This window comes from Oreochromis niloticus, linkage group LG4 (genome assembly GCF_001858045.2).
Source record: "Oreochromis niloticus isolate F11D_XX linkage group LG4, O_niloticus_UMD_NMBU, whole genome shotgun sequence".
Lineage (NCBI taxonomy): Eukaryota > Metazoa > Chordata > Actinopteri > Cichliformes > Cichlidae > Oreochromis > Oreochromis niloticus.
In genome coordinates, this window is record NC_031969.2 from 35,066,299 (window position 1) to 35,082,217 (window position 15,919).

Here is a 15,919-nt window from a genome sequence, read left to right on the forward strand (position 1 = left end):
CAGCGAGCAGACATCGCTCAGAGAAGAGAAGAAGAAGACGGGAGCGGCGCGTCGTCATGGAAACGGGTTGTTTTCAGTCTCAGACGAGAGAGTTAACGGAGGGAGTGAGAACGCCTGAGCTCAGGTGAACACAGAGAGGATTCAGGCTGTTACAGGTGAGCACTGACGTCAGACTCGAGCTGCGTTCAGGACCCGGTCGTGTTTTCAACTTCCGCTAGATCAAAGCTGCTTTAGTTAGCAGCTGTGAGGTCACGTGACCAATAACCGTGTACGCTGTTAGATCGGTGTAGCTGCTGTGATGTCACGTTGTGATGTCACCGCTGTTTGCACCGTGATGTGAGCTGCAGCAGAGGGAGGAGGGGCTTTATGTGACCTCTGACCTATCTGCTTTCTTATCAGAATTCCATCAGAAGTGATCAGGTGACTCCTCGCTGCCTCAGGCTCACTTTTATTTTTCTGCCTTTCTGATGAACTCAGTACTTAAACAGGAAGTTCATTGTGACTTACAGGAAGTCAAGAAGCTGTGTGACATCATCAGGAGGTGGCGATGTCACAGCGTGACGTCATCGACTTCTCTGCGTTGGAGAGAGAGCTGCAGGTGGTGGTTGAGTCTGAGCGGCGACATCAGCGTGAGAACGACGCCAAGCTGAGAGCCGTCAGCCAGAGAGCGTCCTACGACCAGTTCAGGTAGGCGGGTCCTGGAGAGGCCTGGACCTCTTTCAAAGCATTTCAAGGGTCCTTGAATGAGTTCCAGGAGATTTTGAGCTTTGGTTGGCGAGGCCTGCTGAGTCCAGGAGGGCCCTGGTCAGTGATGTTTTAAAGGTTTTTCTCACAGCTGGGTGTGGTTTATGTGTCCCTCAGAGACCTGGTCCTGGCCTGCCACATGAAGCCTCTGGAGAAGAAAGATAAAGACAGCGCACCGCGGAAACAGCCCTGGAACCCCGTCGCCCGGAGCAACAAGTGATGTCCGCTCACCTGGACCAGCTTGGACCGACACGCTGTAACCCACAGAGTCTTTGATGTTCTGATGTCAGAACATGTGACACATGATGAAAGCTGTAAACAGGAAATGAGATCAGATGTAACAGTTCATCATTTTCTAATAAACATGAAGAACGCGAACCATTCTCCCAGCATCACTGACTCCTACACCTGTTCATTCACCTGTGACCTGTGGACGTCTTTCACTGTACTGACCCAACACTGAGGTCAGAGGTGATCAGGTAGTCGTGCAGGTAGTCCCACCCTGAGAGTGTAACAGCAGCGGATCAGGTGTGTAGACAGGTGTGCAGTTCTGTGTTTTTTCTGTCCTCACTCCTCACTCCTCTGATTTCAGTTTCTCACACTGAGCAGCAGGGGGCGCTCCAGGTCCACCGCTCAGCTTTGTTTGGCATCTCCGGATGAAGGCTGAGCACTAACAACCATGACAGAGCGAAACAGCTCACATGTGACCAGCTGTGAAAAACACTGAGATGATTTTTTATTACAGGAAGTGAAAAAGGAAAAGTAAGTGTCAGCGACCCTGGAAATCATGTGACTCATTGGTATCACTATAAATATAACAGACAGATATCAGCTTATGTTCTGTCTGTGAAGGCTCTCAGTCATACAGGCCGTGGTGATCTAAGCTTGGAAGAAACGCGACTGGACATCTTGTGAAGACTTTTCATCACAATCAGGATATCTTGATAATCCCAAAGGAAATTATGTATCCGACAAGCTTCTTCAGTTCCAAAAGCAAATGAGTCCTAAGGGGGTCGCTGACCCACTGTTGATCCTCTGCCTAATCACATGAGCCAAGGTGTGAAAACAGGTGTCACTATCAGCCAACGTTGTGAAACCTAGCCCCATCCTATCATGTGACTTACTGAGGTCAAATGATCCAGGATGTGAGTGGGCATTAAGGCGTCTGGGAAGGGTCTCAAACTGGATTATAGATGGCAGACAGTTGGTGTGGAAGCCCCGCCCTCTGTCCAAATATGGTCGTTCACAGTAGACATAGATGCTTCTTTCACTCCTCTTTCAAACCATCTGTCTTCTCTGTCCAACATCTGCATCTAAACCTTTGACCTTTAGATGCAGATGTACAGTTGAGTCTTGTCCTGTGGAGGTGGCTCTTCTATGTTGTGGCTGTTTGGAGTCTCCAGTGTAGTCTGAGCACTCCTCGCTGCTCTGCACAGCTACGTTGTTGAGTTTGTCTTTGTGATGAACCAGTTTGTGTCTTTGTGTGTTGCTGGGTCAGAAGTACACTGGCATGTCGTGCTTGGAGAAGACTCTCCTGAGTGTCTCTGATAAACCTGCTACATCAGTGATCACAACGATGTTCTGTTTCTCCATAGTTGGTGTCTGATCTTCTTTACTGGGGATCGTTTTTTCTAATCCACTCTGATAACCTTGCTACAGTCTGTTACTGTTATTAATACTTTACTTTCACTTTGTTTCATAGCTTTTGAAACGTCTTGCCCCAGCTTAGTTTTTCCTAAATTGTAACTTGTGTCCTCACGCTGATGTGAAACAGGAAGTGGTTTATGCTGAGCAGGTCTGCACACAGAGGGGCAGACGGGCGCAGGAGTGCTGCCTCTCACTCATATGTGGAGACTGAAGTGGGGCCGGTCCCGAGGGTGACGGCTGTTATTGGTGGCCCGGTACAGCAGAGGAGTGAGCCCTCGCGCTGTCACAGAGGATCTCTGTGTGCACAGCGCTGCAGCACACATGAAAGTTGGAGCTGCACGGTGAAGTTTCGCAGAATCACATGGGAGGAGGCTTCATCACAGCTCCGGCTCATCAGACGGCTGCTGGTGACTTTCTACACTTTTCTTCAGGTACGGTTCTTCCTCTATGGTTGTGAGATGTAAATCTGCTGCTTTCTGTGTGTTATTCAGATCAATATTCTAACATATTGATCAGCGTGCCTCCATCACACTCAAACTGATTTATGAAGAGTCTGTTTTAGAGTTTCAGAGAGTCCCTCGCACCTACAGTTACAGCATGTCAAAGGAAAGACGTTTTTCTACTTCACTCTGATTAACAGCACGTTTCTCTTTGGCTCAGGTGGTAGAGCAGATCAGCTACTGATCGGAAGGTTGGTGGTTTAATCCTTGGCTTCCCCAGTCTACATGCCAAATATCCTTGGGCTAGATATTAACCCCAAGTTGCCCTACGGTGCGTGAATGTGTGTAAATGTTGGTTAGATTGCACTTGAGGTTAGAAATGCTTGTATGAATGGGTGAATGAGGCTTGTTGTACAGAACGCTTTGAGTACTCCAGGGGAGTAGAAAAGCGCTATATAAGAATCAGTCAATTTACTCTGGCTAACAGCCCTTTCTATTGCGCTCTACTCTGATTAAAAGTATGTTTCTACTGCACTCTACTCTGATTAACAACCCTTTTCTATTGGACTCTACTCTAACAGCAATTTTCTGACTATCTCTCATTTAAATGGCCCAGATTAGTCACTTTTATTTGGTTGGTTCTTATTGCTCTCTGGTTTCTTCTGCATGTTTGTGCTGCTCTTAAGGATTAGTTTGTAGAAGCTGAGCTTGGAATCATGAAGGATCAGAACTTAAACAAGGATGTGATGAAGATCCTGGAAGAAGCTCCTAATGCCAGAAAAGCTCTGAGGGAAAACTATGACAATCTGCTCAATGTGGCCGACTACTGCTACAACAACTACATACAGGTACTAATCAGGAGCTAGTCTTTGTTCTAAGTTAGGCAAATGTTTTCCCTTTGCCTCCAGTCTTTGTGCCAAGTTAGGCTAACCATGATGTGTCTCTATCAGGCTGGTGAGGGCAGTGTGAAGGCATTGGAAGAAACTAAAAAGTTCACCACCCAATCACTGGCCAGTGTTGCTTACCAGATAAGCACTCTGGCCAGTAGCGTCCTGAGTCTACTTGATGCCCAGACCAATCAGCTTCGCCACATGGAGTCGTCTATCAACCTGATTGGTCAGGTAGGCCCCACCTAGTCCACATTGCTGATTGATGGTTAAAATATGACAGGGGTCTTGAACTCCAGGCCTCGAGAGCTGGTGTCCTGCAGGTTTTAGATGTGTCCTTGATCCAACACAGCTGATTTAAATGGCTAAATGACTTCCTCAACATGTCCTGAAGTTCTCCAAAGGCCAGGGTGAGATCTAAAACCTGCAGGACACCAGCCCTTGAGGCCTGGAGCTCAAGACCCCTGAAATAAGAGATCTTGTTTTCCTTTCAGGATAAGAGTGTAAGTATGATGTAAAGGTCCTGATTAGAGTCTGAAGCTCCTGACCTTTGACCCTCGCAGTGCTGTGGTTCTCACCTTAGGCAGAAAACACAAAGGCTGTATCCCAATTCAGGTTCTGCAGCCTTAAAGTACGCAGTCTCAACGGTCCTCAAGGGCCACGTACTCAAAGACCGCTAAGGCCGGAAGTGCGAGGCTTGTAGGCTTGTGAAATGAGATGGTTTAGCCTCCGTCGCGCTGCCCAGGTTGCCTAGCAACCATGATACTAACAGCTGGAAACGTTTCATACAGCATCATTTGACAGAAATGAAGGAGAACATATTTTGTTCATTTGTTTCTACATGAGCTTTGTGTGATTAGTTGAGTATCTGAGGCTGAGACCACAGGACTGTAAAACATGATAGTTGGGCTTCATTTCTGTACTGAACAGTCATTTTAAGATTAGTTAGTAAATAACAATTAGCTAATGTTGTTCATGAGACTAAAGTCATCTCACTGTGGTAATGTAAATATAATATAGCCAATATTATAGTTATTATATTAATCATGATTAGTTATTACAGCAGTGAGTTTGAACTCTGTGTCAAATACTGAGCTGCAGTAAAGATTCAAGTAGCAGTTATTCATATTTCCTATCACCTTAAATCTTCACTCAAAGACAAGTATCTCTGACAGTGTATATACAGATGTATTATATATAAGAGACAAATATTGTTCTTTCAATATGTTGGCATTACTAAATTTGGCTCAATGCTTACATATATGTGTAAAAAGAAAATGTACGAGCTGTGATAACTGTTTCTGATAGAATGAAGATCAGACTGATATATTAAATATTCCTTTATTGGGTGAGAAAATCAGACCATGTCATAACTGCTTTAAGTCATACAGAATAGATATCAGAGCCTTAAACAGGCTGACTTCTGCTAAATGGGTCAAACTGGGCAGAAAGTCTACAAACACATAACATCCTTATAGAATATGATGTAAGACTATAGATCAACTTAGCTCAGAATATATAAAGCATATAAACAATTACAGCAATATGATGCAACAAACACAGCAGTGCTACTAATCCAAAATACTCAAAGCTTCATAGAACTGAAACAAACATTTATTTTTAGCTCCATTCTGCTGCTGATACATACTTTAGGTTTCTGAATATTAAACTTGTTGCTGCCTTTCATAGTGTGTAACTTGAAGGCCCTGAGTACTTTCTCCCACACTGAAAACACTGGGATGATAACATTATTTGAACATTACCTAATAAGACTGATTCAGGACAGACAATTAGTTATGTTAAACTTTCCTAGCAGTCCTTCACAAACAGGGAACAGTCTGTCTATTCTCTCCATCTGTCAGCTGCTGCTGGCTCTTCCTCCTCCTCTTCCTCACACACTGCTGAGTTTGTCCTGGTGGATCATCAGGGGTGCAAAGCCTCACAGATGATGTGCAGCAGTGGGTCCCTCAGTCTGTCCTCACTCTGGACACTTGCAGTCGTCACACATGGAAATCAAATGTGTGATAAGCTGCAGGATTCAAACACAAGTGTAACTTATAAATACATGTTCATACTTTTATTCCACAATCAGAGAGAAAGAAACAGAGAGAGAGTGCAGGACAGACAGACAGGTGACAGTCTCAGGTGTACACACTGCTACAAAACAGCACAAGAGAAGGAGGATTTAGTGTTTGTGTTATTACGAGTGCTAAACAAGAAGAGTTCCAGATGGTCCAGTGGACACATGTGTGACTCCTGTGATTAAAGCATCTTTCTTTCAGCTTAACGAGGGAACCGTCAGCTCGTTCAAACACACCCCCTCCTGCAGGGAACGAGGGGGTGGGTAGTGTGGTGGTAAGACCACACACCTTTGGAGCGGAAGTCGCAAGTTTGATTCCCTTCCTAGTATCCATTAAGGGCCCTTCCTAGGCCCCCCATGCCAAACACCAATCCCTGAAATTGCATGGCTAAGTATGCAGCCTGTCCGCAGCTTGGATGATTGCGTGAAGATGATTGCATATGTGAGTGTCTTACACCTGCATTTTCTCTAATGTCCAGCAGGGGACGACTACTCTGAAGTCTGCTTTCATAGATCTATATGGGAAAGTGAGCCTCACCTGATTCTGAGCTCAGTGAACTGTTTGCCGACAGTTTCACGTTTCAGGTCCGTCAGAATAAACGTGAAGTCCATGTTGTAAATGCCGGTCTTTCGAAGAGTCACAGTAGCAGAGCATCAGAGACCTATCCAGGGTCCATCCTGCCTCTCACACTGGGATGGGTAAAGGCTAACAGTATATCACTAATTATATACAACAGCAGGCTGAATTATTCACATTTAGAACGATGGGTGGATGTAGAGATAGGATAGGTGGATGGACGGGTGTCACCCGTGAAATGTTAGAAGCTTTGAATTTGAAAAAGAAGTAGGAAATGACGAGTGCATATAAACAGTGTAATGCAGTAAGTGTAACAGAGTGGGAGGTTCTAACAGACTGAAGGTGATTGGTCGCTGTCCTCCAGCAGCACCACACCTGTTTTAAGCTAGCATCAACATAAAGCTGTGTTTCACATTACAGACTCAGTGCATCAGAGACATATGAGCAGTATGACGTATGATTACAACCTCTTCAAAGGTCAGAGGTCACCTGTTTCTCCCTGTGTTTGTCTATGATGCCGTCACGTTCACTGAAGCTCATGGTTTCTGCAGCCCATTAAATTTAAATGGAGCCACCATGTTGGACCAGCTCACACTGACCTGGTCCAGACTCGGGCAATTAACTTCTGACCTTTGTCCTCAGACCGTGGACATGCACAAGGAGAAGGTTTTCAGGAGGGAGATTGGCGTGTTCACGGCAGTGAGACGAGTCCCGCGCAGCCACAAGATCCTCCCTCCCACCAGCATGCAGCCACGCCCATCATACAGCCGCAAGCCAATCAACTACCAGCAGCTGGACAGTCTGGGCCACGGCATGAAGGTAACACACACACTTGTCTGCTCTAACATCTTCAGCTTTGAGTTTGTCTTTGATTTTTGTCCAAAAAAAGCTCTCACTGAGGTTAGAAACACTTTTTAAAGGTGATGCGTTAGACCGCAGCACACACACAAACACAACCTGTGACATCAGCAAATGACCTCCAGGCTTTGCTCTGTTTTATCCACGTGCTAAAATCCAGCAGAGCTGCTCTTTGGTCAGCTGATGTGAGCTTGTGCACAGTGACAGGTGTGAGAGGTGTGGGAGGCGGAGCTCTCGGTACAGTGTTTCAGTATTTCAGGCCTTCGTGACCTTTGAAGCCCTGAGGACATGAGAGGGAGGCTCAGCAGCAGCTGGTGTGAAATCAGACACGGGAAAGCAGAAGTGACGCTCTGCTCCGTGTGCTGTGTTCGCGATGCTAACAGGAAGTGTCTGAACCACAGAAGCAGAAATGACTGTGCAGTGAGACTTCCCCCTTCAGATGTTGGGTCACCTCTGTAGGCTGCAGCGTTCTCGTGCAGGTTTAGTTTCATCTGTAATATTCTCTGTTTCTGTTTGGGAAACGATGAGACTCGTAGCACAAATCTATAACAGCCGAGCGTGTGTTCACGGCACGCCATCAGTGTAGCGTAACCTCCACATGCTCAGTTTGTTCAAACAGCCGACAAAACCGGCCTGACCTCGTCAACTGGTTTATTCTCTGCGTCACGCCGGTCCTCCGAGGCTGGCAGGGATCATGGGTCGCGGCTGCAGCCTAAACATGTGAAGTGAATCTCAGCCAGGCTTCAGATCACATCGCAGCACCATGGGCAGCCATGGTGCTGATCTCTGATCAGACCTGTGAGTTGACCGAGGAGCGCTCTTCTCCATCCTGCCCTGTGTGTGGGAATTTTTCCTTGATGCCACGCAGACCTCCGAGGTTCCATGCCGGGCTGTTCAGGATGTACCTGATGGTCACGCACACTCGGCTCGTGCTCTCAGTGTCACAGCTCTGTTTCATCACACAGCGTAAAGGAAACATTCACAGAAACATCACATTTGTGGAGATTTTTAATGTTGCTGTGCTGCACACACATAAACGTCACATGAAGGATGACCGTATTAACACAAAGCACTGCAACAGCATGCGTACGAGCTCTGCTGCCCACCTCAGCCCAACTTTCAGCTTTTTGTCAAACACATTTTTATCTTGAGAGTAAAAAAAGACAGGAAGAGCTTGAGAGTTTCTCACATCAGCTGCAGCGAGCGCTCGCACACTTCCTGTCTGCTGTCGCCTTCTCTGTGCGACACACGAAGCTCTGCTCAGGTCACAAAACAGCAGCAGCAGCAGCAGAAGAAGAAGAAGTGCTTCTAAAATAACTTTAACACATTAACCACACACACTCACACACACAGGCACACACACACATTTGCTGTGCTGTCTTTGTGAGGACCCACATGCACGCAGCACCTTCTCAGGCCCCTGACCATGAATCGACAAATGTTTCATTCACCCAGACAAAACAACTTCCCCCGATTCCAAACTGTCCTCACAGTGCGGTGATGCCCCCTCCATCCTGTTCCCCACTCACATGCACACACAAACACATGCACGCACACACACTCTGGGAGCCCAGCGTCTTTGTTGAGCGTGGGAAAATGTGCGGAGAGACTAATTAGTGCTGCAGCAGCCTGAGAGGCTCCATTGATGCTCACATTGGTATCTGTGTGTCTTCCCTCCCCGCAGGTCTCTGGGAAACAGTCGGACAAAACCGGAACGATCCGCAAACACGGCGCCTCCATCAGGTTTACTTTAGTTCTACTGTGTTTCTATTCAGAGCTCCTTCTGCTTTCACATCAGTATGCTCAACAGGAAGCTGAGCTTTTGTGTGTCTGTATGTTTCAGGTCCAACAAAGCTCCAGAGGCAGTCCAGTGCCCCGTGGTGCCCCCTGCTGGCGGGTAATAACCAGATACCTTTAATCCTCTGTCTGCAGCTTTAGGTCTGGTTTTAGGGTCAGGATCTCAGTTTAGCTCTGAGCTCTGACTGCAGCATCACAGAGCCTTCAGTCAGAGCTCAGGGCTGAAACCTGACTGCTGCTCCCTGAGGTTAAAGGAAGTCAAACCCACTGATGGGACAAACACAGTATTAAACAGCAACTCCAATCTGAACTTCATTTATCAGCTTTAATGTTGAAAAGTTTGTTTTTCAGCTCCAGCTTTGGGAAACCTGTAGCTCCACCCACCATCCCCACCACCTGGCAGGCACCGCCTGAGGCTGACATCATCACCACGCTGCTGGACGATGCCCCACCCCCTCCTCCTGCTCTCATTGAGATGCCAGTTCCAGACGGTGCCTTGGCCTTGCCTCCCCACCTCCTCTTCCTGGTTCATCGGGAGATATATTAGCCCACCCCCTCCTCCTCCTCCCCCCCTCCACCTTTTTCAGGCGCTAGCACTCCACCACCAGCTCCACCTCTCAGCCTCGAGACAGGTGAAGACAAAACAGAAAAATGTTTTTGATGATACCATAGCAACTACAAATCAGTTAGAAATGCAGAATTAGTTAATCCTGGTTTACGTAATCTGAGTTATGCAGGTTCATTCATAGCTATGTCTGGATTAGTTAAGCCTGGACTACTTTACCCTGTATCAGTGTGGTTGGTTTGGGTAAACCATTCTATTTCTAAATATCGCAGCGTAACCCTGATCAAACTGTGTGACATCATGATGACATCACGTTTCCTCCCTGTCCTCAGTGGTGGAAGAGAACAGTTTTCCCTGTGCCTCTCTGCCTCCTCCTCTTCCTCTTTCTGAAGACTACGGCTTTCCTCCGTTGCCCGGTGACACCGCAGACCTCCTGGCCCCACCCCCTCCACCTCCACCTGACCAGGAGATAGACGGTAGCATTTTTCATATTGAACTACATGTGCGTTTCCTGAAGAAAGAGGCTGAAACATTTAAAAATTGTGCAGTTTAACCCAGTTTGGAGCCTTTGAAAGTCTGATTTTATGCATATGCAACAACTTTTACTGTAAAAATCAATGAACCAGTGGTGCATTTGCAGTTTGATTTTCTAAAATCAGCTTTCTTGAACTCAGTCATAAGTCTCAAGATTCTCTGAAAAGGTTCAGGTGAAGAATAAAACAGTGAACACACTTCCTGTGTGATACATGGAAAGTCCGAATCATTCACAAATCTGGTATTTTAAAAGACGCCAAAAAACTTCCATTCCAAAAGTGTGCAGTTTAAGTATCAGTTTCTTCTTCTGTGGTGCTTTTTGTCAGCCTTCCTTTGCTTTGTTTTTCTCCAGTCTTTTCTTCTTCTGTGGTTCTTTTGCAGTGACCCTCCCATCCAGGAGGAGTCGCCGCCGTCGCTCACCCCCGACCACTCGCTCTCTCTCTCTGAGGGTCCGCTCAGGCCCTGCCTCTCGCTGCCGCTATACTCGCTCTCTGTTCCTGCCTACTGTCCAATCACGTAAGCACAAAGTCGGGGAGCTACAGGTCTGAGAAGTCATGACTTTCGGGGCCATGAATGTTCCTTAATAATGTTCCAGGAGTTCCAGGCCTTTATCTGCCCACTGTCCATTTCAATCCAAACTTTATTAGGAATCTGTCGTGGACGCTGAGTCCTGATCAGCAACAGTGTGAGAGATGGATGTAGCTAAAGCGCCTTGTAGCTGCATTGGTTTTAATGGCCATCAGGGGGCGACACCTGTGGACTTGTGGAAGTCTCTGAGTCGACGTCCACTTCCTGCTGAGTTTATGAGTCGTTTCTTTACCTCAGTCATCGACTGTTTGAGCACTGAACTGGCTAACAAATTACAGTTTACATATCATTAGCCAATGAGGCTGCAGTTTCACACTCAGACCCGCCCCTTGAGGCTTCAGAGCAGGACTTGACTAACTGATGGCTGATGTCACTGTAACTGCGTCCATCTTTGGTACTGCCTGTGGTCTCAGACGATCACGCCTTCATTGCCCGGATACTGACCGGCTTTTTTCTGTCTGTCAGTCATGATTCCCCCGCCTCCCCCCTATCCTCCCCCCTGTGCTCCGCCTCGTCTTTCCTCCTCTTCAGCTCGATTCTGCTTACCTGCTCGTCTCGAACACCTGGGTAAGACAAGAACTCTGCTGCTAGCATGCAGTACTCTTAGAGGTAGTACTTTTGTAGAATTAGAACATTAATACACACCTGCCTCCTCACCCTCATAGATCTGGAGATCCCAGCCCCACCTCCTCCGCTCTCATTGGATGATATGGCAGGGTTTGATGACATACCGCCCCTCCCACCTCCGGTGGATTATGACACCAACGCCCCTCCAGATTACATTGAGAAAGGTACTGAGGTGACATCACAGTTTGCTGTGATGACATCATTCCTACAGTCTGTGGCTTGTCTAACTGCAGTTCCTTTGTGTGTCCAGTGAGGGCGCTGTACAGCTATGAGGCTGTGAAGCTCGATGAGCTGTCCTTCACCGAGGGCGACATCATCTACCTGACTCAGCGCCATGACGACGGCTGGTATCAGGGCATCCTGAACGGCAGACAGGGCTACTTCCCTGAGAACTATGTTGAATCGTGTGGCTAAATGAAGCCCCGCCCCCTCATGTTTAACAGCCCCACTGTAGTGTCCACTGAATGATTGTTGATGTAGGGTAACTTGTTGCACACCTCGGATCAGGTAGACTTCTGTGTTCTTAGCTTCTGATTGGTTTCCCCACACCTGACTCATTAACCCTTTGAGCGCTCGTATAAATCCTGTGATTAATGAAATAAAGTTTTTTTCTCAAAGCAGCAGCTGTGTCCCTCCCTGCAGTGTGTCCTCTTTCCTTCAGAGGGCGCTGCTCCTGTTCGGTCTCTCTGTCTTCCCGTTTGTTTCTCAGGTGCTTCAGAGTTGATCTGTTAGTGTTCAGACTTAATTTGCTGTGTTTGATTTGTCTCGTCTTTCAGATGTATATATACATACATATATGCATGCGTACATACCTACACACACTGTTGCAACTATAACAAATAGTGTTATAATAAATACAGTTTAAAGAGGTAGGAATGTTGGTTGCATTAAAGTATACATAGAAATACGGATTGTAAATAAGGTGTAATGTCCATGAGTGTTGGCAGTGCAGTTATCGTCCAATCAGGGTGGAGGTAGGGCGTGTTTGACAGCCTGTGGGTAAAAGTCTATTTGTCCTCATCCTGATGGACCTGTAGCGTTTACCAGAGGGACGGGGGGGAAAAGTGAGAGTCCAGGGTGCGAGGGGTCCTTGATGATGATCCTGGCTTCCTGCTGAAGTCTGCCAGTATAATTGTCTCTGAGGGGGGTTAGTGAAGTGCCAATTGCCCGCTCTGCTGCCCTCACCACCCGCTGCAGTTTCATCTTGTCCTCCGCGGTGCAGAAGTTGAACCAGAGCGTGCATCAGTAAGTCAGAAGGTACTCGATGGTGGAGCAGTAGAAGTTTACTAGCAGTCTCTAGGGTAACTGGGCCTGACGCAGCTTCCTGAGAAAGTACAGCCTTTGTTGTGCTTTCCTTACCTGGTGGGAAATGTTTGTGGACCCGGGGTCCGTTCTTCGTACCTCGCTTACTACATCCAAGATCAAATGACACATCCAAGATCAAATCATCGCGCTAACTTTGAGCTCGCTAATCCGGTTCTCCGAACACACCTGTTGTTGACGATTAGTATAGCTGGATGAAGTAATCTGAGATCACTGGGTGGCTTAAAAGGGGCTACGCATCGATAGTAGAAACATTGATCGGCAACCCTGTGATTGGTCGGCGAAGATGTCGAAGGAGCGCGCTCAGTATTTTACGGCAGCAGAGCAAGAACTCTTGATTGAGGGATATCAGGAGTTTCAGAGTTTAATTAAAACGCAAGGGAACACTGCAAAGGCTGCAAAAGCAAGGAGAGAGGGCTGGCAGAAAGTTGCTGACAAATTAAACTCGTAAGTAATATATTATATTATATTACATTATATCCTCTGTCACATTAGAGCCACAACAGGACCCACTAGAACATGGGGACAAGTAAAAGTGAAATATAAGAATATTCTACAGAATGGTAATATTTATCACTTATATTGCTTTTAGTCTCTTGAAAAGAGACCCTGAAATAATCTGTTTGTTTGTTTATAACAGCAACCAAGAAAAGGGCAGAGCAAATAAAGACAGGTGGTGGTCCTGCACCCCCTCGTCACACCCCGGCAGAGGAGCTGGCCCTAGGGTTGAATGCCACCAGACCCATTGTTGAGGGCATCCCTGGGGGCAGCTCTTCCTTAGACCAGCAGCCGGGGTGCAGTAGCAGCAGCACCTTCATAACTGGTAAATGAGCTCATAATTCTATTTGTACAATGTAAAATATTTGGTTGTTGCCTTAATTAAAATGCTTTTTGTACTGTGACATTTATTGACATTGTGTGTTTTTTTGTGTGTAGTTTCACATAACACTCCATCACTTTTACCTGTTCCTGAAACGTGCCACTCGCAAAGAAACGCAAGGCAATGCACACAGTTTGTGCAGTTGTTAATGCCCGACTACGGTGAGTGGAACTCTTAACATAGGGATCCAACAAGTTGGTTAAGTAAATAATACCCTAACGGGAAGATCAATATCTCTCTATGAGCACACTGTCGCGCTGAGCTAAAGGATCCTGTCTATCCCGCAATATACGCTGAATTCTGAGAACTCTCCTTATCAATCTTGCACCTTCGGCAATGGGTTGCTCGCGTACAAACGGACAGGACATGGCTGCGACAGACTTCCCAAATCCACCTTCGCTTTTATAGCCGTGGTCTCTCATCTTGATTACACAAAGTAATTTTTATTACTACTCTAAAATATGAATTACATCTGGAATAATCAAATACATGTAATAGAATGCTTAATAGTACATTTCCCTTTTTTAAGGAAATGACCTGTATGTATCTGTATGAAATCAATAAAAGAATCAAATACTGCATTATCTTTAGTTACATTGATAATATTTATTTATGGAGAAACAGTGGAGAAATATCGCTCTTGCTTTCATATAAATGAAGCGGACATACCTGAGTGGCCACGATCTAATCCTGTTTACATAAAGTAAGCCTGCTCCCGAGCAGGTTTACGCTTACGGATCTGTTGCTATGACAGCAAGTCCCAGATGAGCTTCGGAGAACCGAACGATCCAAGATCATGCGAAATCGTCAACAATCAAATCCGGCTAACTTACTTAGCGAGGTACGAAGAACGGACCCCTGGTAAGGTCGGCCGAGATGTGGACTCCGAGGAACTTAAAGCTTTCTACCCTTTCTCCCTCCTCCCCATCAATGTAGAGGGTAGAGTGCTCAGATCACTTTGTTCTCCTGAAGTCGATTATCATCAAGGGCGACCGTGGCTCAAGGGGTTGGGATGCTCATCTTGTAATCAGCTCTGTCTGCCTTGATCGTTGTGTCCTTGGGCAAGACACTTCACCTACCGCCTACTGGTGTTGGCCAGAGGGGCCGATGGCGCGATATGGAAGCCTCGCTTCTGTCAGTCTGCCCCAGGGCAGCTGTGGCTACAACTGTAGCTTGCCTCCACCAATGTGTGAATGAATAGTGGAATTGTAAAGCGCTTTGAGGGTCTCGAAAAGTGCTATATAAATGCAATTGATTACCATCTCCTTGGTCTTGGCTGTGTTCAGATGCAGGTTGTTGTCGTCACACCATTGCTTCAGATGCTGAACCTCCTCTCTGTAGGCTGATTCATTGTTGTTGTCGATCAGTCCTATGACGGTGGTGTCATCAGCAAATTTTATAATGGTGTTACTGGTGTGGATTGGAGAACAATCATGGGTGAAAAGTGAGTATAAGAGGGGACTGAGGACACACCCCTGTGGGACACCCACATTCAGAATGAGGGTGGAGGAGGTGTGCTCTCCCATTCTGACGTTCTGGGGTCTGTTGCTCAGGAAGTCCAGTATCCAGCTGCTGAGCTGCTGGGTCCTAAGTTGCTTAGTTTATTAACCAGTTTGTGGGGTTGAACTGTATTGAAGGCAGAGCTGACAAACAGCATTCTCACATAGGTGTTACTAATGTCTAGATGTGTGAGGGTTGTGTGAAGCGCTGTTATTATGGCGTCCTCTGTCGACCTGTTTGCCCTGTATGCAAACTGGTATGGATCGAGGTCTGCAGGGATGGCAGCTTTAATGTGTGACATGAGTTGCTCAAAACATTTGGCAATTATGGGTGTTAAAGGAACTGGACGATAGTCATTCAAGTAGCTTGCTGTGTTCTTCTTGGGCACTGGAACAATGGTGGTTGACTTGAAGCAGGATGGTCCTAATGTTTACACTGCGCAGTGTGGCTCTGACCCGATGCTGCTCCAGCTGGATGGGGGCACCGTCCCTCTCTGAAACGGCATGGGTGATGGTGTCTCTGTTTTATTGTCAAAGCGGGCGAAGAAATGGTTTAGGGTGTCAGGTAAGGTGATGTCCGGGGAGTTTATTTGTGTGCGACTGTCTTTGTAGCCAGTGAGTGTCTTGATCCCCTGCCACATGTTTCTGAAGTTGGTTGTGTTAAAGTGTTCCTCGATGCGCTGTTTGTATTTGCGCTTGACTTCTTTTATGCCTTTAAGCAGAGATTGGCGTGCCTCTTTGTAGACATGTTGGTCTTCTGATTTGAAAGTACTGTCACGTGCTCTTAGTAGGGCTCTCACCTCACTGTTGAGCCATGGCTTCTGGTTCGGGAACACTTTAACAGTCTTTGTTGTTGTTACACTCTCAGTACAG

At 46.6% G+C, this 15,919-nt stretch overlaps 2 protein-coding genes across 4 annotated transcripts; both read left to right on the top strand.

The window, feature by feature from the left end:
• Nucleotides 1-1,742, top strand: dnaaf19 (dynein axonemal assembly factor 19). 3 transcript variants are annotated; one of them, XM_003442545.3, is made up of 3 exons: nt 1-155; nt 510-687; nt 862-1,742. In XM_003442545.3, exons 2-3 carry the CDS (start codon nt 548-550, stop codon nt 962-964), a joined length of 243 nt encoding a protein of 80 aa, XP_003442593.1. In that variant the 5' UTR covers nt 1-155; nt 510-547; the 3' UTR covers nt 965-1,742. The 3 variants fall into 3 exon arrangements, with proteins under 3 accessions (XP_003442593.1, XP_005469244.1, XP_005469245.1); XM_005469187.4 differs by having other exon boundaries at nt 64-155; nt 478-687; XM_005469188.4 differs by lacking the exon at nt 1-155 and adding an exon at nt 170-420.
• A 332-nt stretch (nt 1,743-2,074) lies between these two features.
• On the top strand, nt 2,075-11,964 carry abi3a (ABI family, member 3a). The gene is made up of 14 exons (XM_025906664.1): nt 2,075-2,822; nt 3,052-3,082; nt 3,518-3,679; nt 3,782-3,952; nt 7,018-7,194; nt 8,918-8,976; nt 9,077-9,130; nt 9,382-9,576; nt 9,825-9,838; nt 9,928-10,071; nt 10,511-10,645; nt 11,183-11,284; nt 11,383-11,508; nt 11,595-11,964. The coding sequence occupies exons 3-14, from the start codon at nt 3,548-3,550 to the stop codon at nt 11,756-11,758; spliced, it is 1,473 nt and encodes a 490-aa protein (XP_025762449.1). The 5' UTR covers nt 2,075-2,822; nt 3,052-3,082; nt 3,518-3,547; the 3' UTR covers nt 11,759-11,964.
• The last annotated feature ends 3,955 nt before the right edge of the window (nt 11,965-15,919 follow it).